At 32.3% G+C, this 9,574-nt stretch overlaps 1 protein-coding gene across 3 annotated transcripts; it reads right to left on the bottom strand.

The window, feature by feature from the left end:
- Positions 1 to 400: 400 nt before the first annotated feature.
- On the bottom strand, positions 401 to 5,213 carry LOC118047769 (uncharacterized). 3 transcript variants are annotated; one of them, XM_035057135.2, is made up of 5 exons: positions 4,678 to 5,205; positions 3,512 to 4,408; positions 2,572 to 2,657; positions 2,312 to 2,452; positions 401 to 1,192 (listed from the first exon to the last, which is right to left on the bottom strand). In XM_035057135.2, exons 1-5 carry the CDS (start codon positions 4,933 to 4,935, stop codon positions 1,048 to 1,050), a joined length of 1,527 nt encoding a protein of 508 aa, XP_034913026.1. In that variant the 5' UTR covers positions 4,936 to 5,205; the 3' UTR covers positions 401 to 1,047. The 3 variants fall into 3 exon arrangements, with proteins under 3 accessions (XP_034913026.1, XP_034913028.1, XP_034913027.1); XM_035057136.2 differs by lacking the exon at positions 401 to 1,192 and adding an exon at positions 1,215 to 1,976 and having other exon boundaries at positions 4,678 to 5,210; XM_035057137.2 differs by lacking the exon at positions 2,312 to 2,452 and having other exon boundaries at positions 4,678 to 5,213.
- Between the last annotated feature and the right edge of the window lie 4,361 nt (positions 5,214 to 9,574).

Genomic DNA, 9,574 nt, shown 5'->3' with positions numbered 1-9,574 from the left:
CTTGAGATACCATCACTTTTTCTTCATGAGCCACCATCTATGATCTATGCTTAAAAAACTGCCAAAGTATATCTGTAGCCTATCTACACAATGATGAAGTTAGATATTTGCCAAATGTCAATACTTTAACATGCTTGATGAACAATGCCTCAGGATAACTTCAAGAAAATATGGTACAGAGAAAGATACGCTTAAGAATAGAAAAGCAGAGAAAATGGGCAAGTATGCCATCCAAAGATATCTATAAATTGTTCTTAAGTCCAGTTAGCTCCAGAACTAAAGGAAAACAATTTCTCCATATACCACTGAGGTCATCTTTGATAGCAGGGAACATAAGGATAGGTTCTGAAGAATTCCATTCACCAAATAAAAAGAAGATAAGTTCTGAAGAATTCACGAATAAAAAGAAGATGAGTTCTGAAGAATTCACACACTCACATAAAATGTAGCCAAGGGGGTTCGAGATTCACAGAATCACCTCTCTCCATGTCTGAGGAAAATTGCATGCAAAAAATCAAGAATATCAGGTGCAGATGATAAGCCCTTAGAATAGGGGTACAGGCAAAACAGAATTTTCATGTCCCTAAGATATCTAGATAATCATCTTGTAAATCCAGCTAGCACAGAAGTGACCACTTTCCCTATAAACCTGTATGGCATAAAACTCGTCTCCAGTAGCAGGATATACAATGATAGAATATTGAGAAATTATTGATACCACAACCCAGCTCTTGCTCAGTTGAATATCAGAGCAAACTTAACAGTTCATTCTTCAATCATAGAAATAAATAATCCAATATTCTAGAGCCGTGATATTTAGCATCAGAAATTGAACATCCAAATGGCTCCCGCTTTGTTGTCCTAAGAATTGTACAGATTTGTTCTTCAAAATATTCAGTCATCTTGCAGAAACTTTGGCTCATGCAATGGCCTTGCTTGATTTATACTACAGAATAGTAACTGACCATCCTTCAACATCATAAACAATGTGCTTGCCAAGTATAAGAGCTGAAACTGATATGAATCTCGAAGCCCTCAAGGTCACTTCTACACACGTTTCTTGCACCAATGGAGTATTCTAAACAATTGACTTTCAACTAAATTCCTAACTGTCCGTTTCCTTCTTTTTGAATCTTCAATATCCAGAGTTCTATATGCAAGAGCAAGTAAATACATCGCCGGATGTAGTCTTCTGCAATGAAAAACACAAAAATTATGTGATGTGGGATTACAGGAGGATAGGTTTTTTAGGATTCAGTACTTCAGAGAGAAAAATAGAGTTTAGTTTTGATATTTTTGTTTCCTTACGGAAATAAGACTGTTTCAAAGGTTTTCCTACTATTATTAGTTTTCCTATTTTATTTGGTTTAGTGCCTATAGATAAGCACTCTATCTAGACATCCAGTTTAAACTTATAATGATTATTATAATATATTAAGTTTTCTCCTAGATAACTGGTTATCTTGATTTGTGTTCTTGTTGGCGGTTCTACAACAATATGGTTCTTAAAATCTCCTTTGAGATTCAAATCAATGGGACACAAATACATAAATTTTTCTTCTTAGCTTGAAGGTATGGAATATTTATTCATGACAAGTCAATATCAGGGCAAGATTAGATAAGCCGAAAATACATCCGTTATAGCAAACAAGGTGAATATCTTGAATCCATTCAGATCATGTGCCATCAAAGATAAACTGAACTGGTATTTCATGCTAATAAAGTCATAGTGAAGAAAAATTGCTATGCATGCAAACAAATCATACCACGATTCCATACAAAAAAATGTGGTAAGTGATAAATAATCAGTTCAGCATATAAAGAATAATTGTCAAATCAGCTTGTATGAAAAATTTGCATGATTTGTATGCTACACGGATGGCCTAGCTTTGCTTAGAGGCATTAGATTCAAATGTTGTGTTTGCTTTTTCTACCCCTCTCTCCTTTCTTTAGCTTTTTGCTGTTCTTTCATATACCTAATGCAACAAATAGACAAGATGTAGCTACAGATTAAAATGCCAACTTGCAATAAGAGGAGGTTTGGAGAAACAGTACTGAATTTGAAGAAAAATAACAAGTTGAGACTTCATTCCAAGTTTATTCTCAAGCCATTTCAGGTATTAACAAATCTATTACCTTTTTAAAACCTTTGAAAATATCTACCTATCCCACAAGTTGTACATAATACTTCCAGTAAGATCATACATAATACAAGTGAAATCCTTGACCTTATCAAAAGATGAATCATGCAAAGTTAGGGGAAACTATGACATAACTCAAAATCTCATTAGGCTACATGTCATGTACTTACTTGTCATTTTGTTCATTTCCATCAAATCCATCCCAATACCTTTGAGATGGAACTGTCCGTCCTTTCTTATCTCTACCGAATGTTTCAACATACCAACCACCTATGTCGTGCATGTCACAACGAGGCTCAAACAGCCAAAATCTATTGCAACCATTTACATGGAACAAATTAAAATAAAAAATAAAAAACTAAAGAGAAAATTGGCTGTTGGAAATAGTAATTCATCCATCATTGTAATAAAATGAAATGAAGCTACTCACTTGCTTGGTGGCAGTCGGGCTCTGCTGCATCTGCATTCAGCAATAGAAACTTTATCTCCTACTCCATACCAGTGCATATGCTTCACCTGAAATTTTTAGCAGAATTCATTAGTGCTATATGATTAACTAACATGGACAGGATCCTATAGGGCATGCATGGATAATTCTCACTGAAAATGACATGCATAGTGAACAGGAAAAAGTTGTATTATCTACTGTCCCATCTGTGGTCATCCCTTACTTTTCCACATATATAAATTCACCTAATGCCAGGATTGAATGGAAAACCACCCAAGGACCAAAAAAGGTTTAATAAATATCAGTTACGTTTCCACAACAGTCTGAAATCTATCAATCGTTTTCATGAAAGGTGCTCAGGCAAGCTACCAGCATAGCCTGGAAAATATTTTAAGAATTGTGGCAAGAAATCCATGCAGCTTGTAAATGGATCTAGATGGTAAAACTCAAACAATGACATGCAAGGATAGAATACTAAACAGGACTATTGGAGCTATTAAATTAAAGCAAATTGATGTAATTAGAGTATTGATGATACACAGGGAAATAAAGACATATTTATCTTCATCACAAGCTTTAAAGAGGACGAGGGTCGTCTTTCTGTTCATTGACAATTCCAATTCCCAGTCTGGTCATAGAGGGATATTTAATAAGTATGCAAGAGACACCAATAACCAATCCCAACTAGTTTGGGATTGAGGCTTTATGTTGCGTGTATTTGATGTCTATGCAAGAGACATTAATCATGCAGGGACCCGGTACTCTCTTTGTTATTCCATGTAAAATAAACAGCATATAAAACTAGCATTATCAAGAAGAGGCACAGAACAAAAAGCTTAATTTGCATCTTATGCGTCATGAATTTTTTTAAAAAAAGAAGAAGAAGAAAAGAAGATACAAACAGGAGAATAACACTACAAACCATCAAAGTTCTATGTTTCATTATCACATGAGTTTTGGTACCACAGCCATCATAGACAAAGCATGATCCCTCTTCAGGACTGCTGCCCATTCCCTTTATAGTTCCTAGTGGAATCCTTGCACCAACAGCACCAGTCAAAAGAGATCCCTTGTAAGAACCTTTGCTAGCATGCACAAGATCATCATCCGAGTTAAGAAAAACATGTATCTGATCTTGTGCATCTTCATTCTGTACAGCTCTGTCATCCTGGTTTTTAGGAGGAACTCTAGTTGCCACAGCCACCACCCTTCCAGAAACATACAATTCTAAATCTTCATATGCATCTGATTTATTACTTACACTATTTCCTGGATGCATCTGAGAAATTCCAGCATCATCCACCGCATTGGAATTTTTCAAGACACATGTATCCTCAACAGATTTACAGACTCCCAAACCAAAAGATGCAAAGGCATTTTTTAATTTTTTAGTAGAGGCAGAAGATAATTTAGGAATCTTGTCGGCCAGGCAGACCATTCCAAAAAGATGACGACCTGAAACCAAATGCAGAACCTCAGGAGTTTCATAGACAGACCTTTCCTCCGCCTCAAACCGATCAGGAAGAAGATCCATGGACTCAATTACAGGTCCATAATAAGCTGCATGTATGGCTGAATAAAAATCATCTTCAAGTACATCAAAATAACCAGTTCCAGCCACCACCTCTCTCTTAGACAATATATCATTTATAGCCAATCTATACCACTTTAACCACTCAACAACTTCCATCTCTTTATTCATAGTCATTCGCGATTCGTATCCGTACAATGTCGAACCTTGTCTCGGCACTATCACTTTCTTTCTCTGAGATAGCAAATAACTGTCATAGTGCGTCCTCTTCTCAGCGTCCGAAAGAATCTGCAGTTAAAAATAATTTCTACATTCTCAACTACAATTAAAATACTTTCTCGAAAAATCATTCTCATCTATAATTAAAATGTATATAATTTCTACAGAAAATCATTCTCAACCACAGTTAAATTAATTTCTAAAATGCATCTGAAAAATCGTTCATAAAAAAAATCTACTCAATGGTAATAAATTATCAAATTCAACAAAGAAACGATACTAATAAATAAGAACAAAAAAGAGAGTAACAAATAGAGGCCGAGAAGAAGAGTAAGAACCTCATAAGCAGCGAGGATTTGAATGAAACGGTGAGAATTAAAGGCGTTTGAGTGATGAGCGAGGTCAGGGTGAGTTTGTTTCGCTAATTTATGAAACGAAGCTTTGATTTCAGCCAATGAGCTGCTCTCCGAAACTTCTAAGATATCATAAGCGTTCTCGCCAGTGAACTCAGGCCGAGTCGACTCGGAGCTGCTGCTGCTCAACCACCGACCTCCATAACTCGGATTCAAGGATAAGACTATATAACTGTACTTCATTTTATAGTTGCTGTAACTTGATTGAATCGAAATTAAGCAAATAAATAATTCTTTTCTTTAACTTTCTGTTTTGAGTTGTGTGTTAGTTTTTTTTCTTTTTTTTTCCCCCCGGAAAATGGTGATGATACTCGGACACTAGTGGCTCCGCCTCTGTCAGATTGGTGATGAGGTATGATAAGTGGACACCTGAATGGATGGAAATTGAAACGTGTCGATTTTTCATTTCCGTGTGTTTTTACTCGATTTCCGGGAAATGATACGACAAAACAAACCCTTTACGTTTTTCTTTTATATTTTTTAACAAAATGAAAACAGCAATTACCCATGCTTAAGTACTGATTACTTTGATGAAATTGAGATGAAGCGGTAAGTGTAACGGAAATCTTAATTGTTTTAGATATAAGCAGTTTCTTTAATGAAGGTTTTCCGTTTCACACATGGACAATACTTTTCTCCAATAATAATTTAATATGTGTGCTTAGACTTAGTATTATTTCGTTTATTATTATACTCGGTGATGTTGTGATAAGGATTATAGAACAAGTTATTATAGACTTTCTTGTGAAACTTATAGCAAAACTAAAATTAGGTTTCCAAACCTTAAAATTATATATTAAATTTTTAAAAAAAATATAAATTTGTTTTATATTTTTATTAAAATTTAAATAATAGTCTTCATCTCCATAAAATAAACTAGAGCATTCTTATTTATATCAATACTAAATCCTTTATAGGAAATGATTCATAATTAAACTTATCTAGTTAATAGAATCCATCTAGAATTAAAAATTTTTAAATAGTAAAATATTAATTAAATTAAAAATCATATGCTATGTATGAAACAAATAATTAAAATCCAAAATTAACTAGAAAAATAATTAAAACAAGAAATAGTAAATTCATGTATCAATCTAGTTCATAAACTCATGAGATAATTGTTCTATGCCAGTCTCTTTAACTTTAGAAAAACTCATCATTGAGTTGAGTTTAATATCTAAAAAATACTCGAGAGATCAACAACATTAAAGGTCTTAGATATGCACATGCTATCCAAAAGATTAATAGTATAAGCATTATTATTGATTTTCTTCAACACCCTTTAAATACAATACTTCTTCATCTTTAGTTTATTATAAGTGCCTAGTAGAAACCTTCTAACACAAGAAAACCATGACCATGTCTCTTTCTTGAAACAGTTTTACTTGACTATGTTTGTTTGTTTGTTGTGAGCTTATTTTTTATAGATGCTTCTTCTAGTTTTCTTTAACCTCTTGATGTATAATTTTTACTTGTTTAACCAAATTCTCTATTGGGTTGCTAAATCCATTAGTTTTAAGCAATGAATATAAATCAAATACATGATTTGGAGGCTTCATGTACATAATCTCAAATGGTGTCTTACCAGTAGCATTATGCTTGGAACTATTGTAAGCAATCACTGCAATATCCCATTGTTTAGGCTTGTCTCTCTAGATGCTATGAATTAGATTGCCCAATTAAAGACTTTGTTTAGCCATCAGTTTGTGGATGAACAATGTTACTAAATTTTAAAGAGAAATTAAACATCTTTTATGAAATTAGCCAAAAGTAACTAAAAAACCTAGTATCTCTATTAGATGTGATGGATTTTGGAATACCATGCAACTTAATTGTCTCCTTGAAAAATAGCCTAGCCATACTGATCACATTCATAGTCTTCTTACATGGTATAAAGTATGTCATCTTTGAATATTTGTCCACAATAATAAAAACAAAATCCATTCCCCATTGAGTTTGTGGAAGGCCTATCATAAAATTCATAGAAATATCTCCCTATATATTTTCAGTTATAGGTATAGGCATGCATAAACCAGTGTTTTATGATTACATATTAGATGTTTAACAAGTAAAACATTGTTGAACAAATTTGTTTACATCGCACTTGAGTTGAGGCTAGCATACTTATCCTTTGACACTGTTTTATCTCTTCCCCATCATATAAGTCTCGAATCAATTTCTCACATAGAGATGTGCAAGAGACACACAATTGATTACCTTTCATTTTTTAGAGGCATTAAAGTTAAAGTAATCATATCTTTAACAAACCTATAGATGTTTTCTTGTCCCCCATGCCATGCATTCAGATCATATTGTTATGGCTTACCAAACAACAAGTTAAAAGTATTTATGTCAAATACATCACAATAAGTTTCATCCTCATACTTGTCTATAAAAAAACAACCTTTACATATTTAAATTACTGTTATCTTTGGTACCTTTTTAAATCAACCTATAGTGTAAGGTTTAGGTTGTTTCCCTACCACTAATATTCTTTCAGATACCGTTATCAATTATAAGTTTAAAAAGTTGTTGGTTTACTGTGCACTCGACATAGAAAAACTTGTGTTGTTATGTTTTATCATTAACTTTTATCATTAACCTTTATCATCAAGTTCATAACACACATCCAGATGCAATTTTGTACCTTTTCTACACTTTTTATCCACACGTTTAACCACTTTCAAATGCCTTATTTGAAGACATACATTGGATTTATGCCTTTCTTGATTGCATCTATAATACTTTATTTGAGGTGGTTTGGTATGGGGATTATCTTTCTTACGGTTATCATTGTTAAGAATTGCTTTGGGACTATTTTTATATAGCTAGAGCTTATAGTAGCTTACTTGGATTGAATGTTTATCTATGGTAGTTTAGCCTTCTCAACAAGTGTAAGTCGAGGCTTAATGGTAGCAACTCTAATTTACTAATCAGATATCATATTAGTTGTATCTTGCATTAACATTTTTGCATTCAAAGCAATATTTTGTGCCTCTATAATATTTAATAGCATTTAAAGCCTAATTTTATCTAATGACATATTTCATCTCCTCTAAACACTAAGCAACTTGTTGCCTATTAGTTTCTTACAGATTATTTTGCTCAAATAGGCATAAAAATTTCATTATATATTTATGCACGGTTCAAGAATCTTGGGAACATCTATGATACTTACGGAAAAAAAAACTGATCATAATTAAAGGGGGCAAAAACTAACCCTTAACAAATGTTTCATCCACTCTTAAGTCTCAATAAGTTTTTGACCTTCACCTCCTAGTCTCTAATAGCATATCCTATCATATTAAGGGTCATGCTTTAATTTAAGCCCTATAATTTTTACCATCCTCAAGTTTGAAATTCCTATATATTCATATAATTAATCACATTCAACTAACCAATCAAGAAACTCCTCTACTCCTAAATCACCATAATAATAATAATAATAATAATAATAATAATAAAGAAATCTCAACCTTCATACAATAATCTTAATCATACCTAATATTTCCAACAACCTTAGCTTGATCTTCTTCATCATATGAATATTCATAATCATATTGACCATGAGGATTTGCACGAACTAGTTCAAGGACAAGTTGGTTGTGAGCATCATCCCCGACGCGTGTCTTTTTTCTTCACCAATTCATGTTTTTGTGCAACCTTAATACCTTAAGCCTAGTTATAAGGCCATCAACTCTGGTATTGATGTCACTAAACCCAATTTGCATTTGCCCCTCTAAAGCTACTATCGCGACTAAATGATGATCTAACTGATCCTAAATAACCTACATCCTCTAATCACCATCATGGAGATGATTGTCATAAACTACTCTACGATTCTTCTCTTCACTATTCATCATTAATCCAAATGTTGACTCATTTTGATACCACTTGATGTAGCGTATAACAAAGATAAAATTAGAGTTCTCAAACCCTAAGATTACAGACCAAATTATATTGAAATCTAGAGAAAATTCTATGGTATTTTTATTAAGATTTGAATAATAGTCTTCATCTCCATAAAATAAATTAAACATCCCTACTTATATTAGTATTAAAATCCTTATAGGATTAGGATTTCTAAATAGTAAAATATTAATTAAATTAAAAGCTCTATGTTAAGTAGAAAACAAATAATCAAAAATAAAGATTAAATAGAAAAATAATAACTTCATGCTTCAATCTGGTCCATAAACACCTGGGATTAGAGAACAAACTATAAGTTGTAATTTTAATGAAAGTGATTTAATATAATTGCCAGCTGGTGTTATCCTTTTAAACTAAATACATTTATGTTATTAATTAGTTATGTGATTGAGAAAGTATTTGATTTTTTTTTTATTGAATCTTTATTTGGCAAGGAGCATACCATAACAACTTGAATGATATGTTTTGATATAATAGATGTTTTTGTATGTTTGTCTTGTAAAGAAAGAGTAGCAAGGGATTACTTTTTTATCATCATTTTGTTATTAGAGGAAAATAATATAATAGTTTATTACTATTTCAAATCACATTGACTTGCAATCTATTGATATTGGTATTCAGTATAATATAATTTAGGTAACGTAAATTATTTTTTAATATTTTTTATCTACTAGATATGAGAATAATAATATTTTTTATATATATGCTGAAATAAATAACATGAATAAATATGATCATATGAAAATAACACAAAACAATATTGTGCTAAGAAGGCTAGAGATTTTAGAAACTACAAAAATACTCGTTAAATACATGATAAAATATAGTTCACCATTGAGTTATGGTCTAAACACATAGTTGCCAAAGTGAATCAACTATATGAAGCTGAAGC

This window comes from Populus alba, chromosome 7 (genome assembly GCF_005239225.2).
Source record: "Populus alba chromosome 7, ASM523922v2, whole genome shotgun sequence".
In the NCBI taxonomy this organism is placed as follows: Eukaryota; Viridiplantae; Streptophyta; class Magnoliopsida; order Malpighiales; family Salicaceae; genus Populus; species Populus alba.
This window is presented reverse-complemented; position numbering and strand designations above follow the sequence as displayed.

What these genes read in the sequence shown, in the direction of transcription:
- LOC118047769 (XM_035057135.2), bottom strand. Translation starts at nt 4,935, where the DNA reads ATGAAGTACAGTTATATAGTCTTATCCTTGAATCCGAGTTATGGAGGT. An exon ending in GCCCGACTGCCACCAAGCAA is followed by an intron (nt 2,453 to 2,571) that starts GTGAGTAGCTTC and finishes TGGTTGCAATAG; the next exon opens with ATTTTGGCTGTTTGAGCCTC. An exon ending in GGAAATGAACAAAATGACAA is followed by an intron (nt 1,193 to 2,311) that starts GTAAGTACATGA and finishes TTTTCATTGCAG; the next exon opens with AAGACTACATCCGGCGATGT.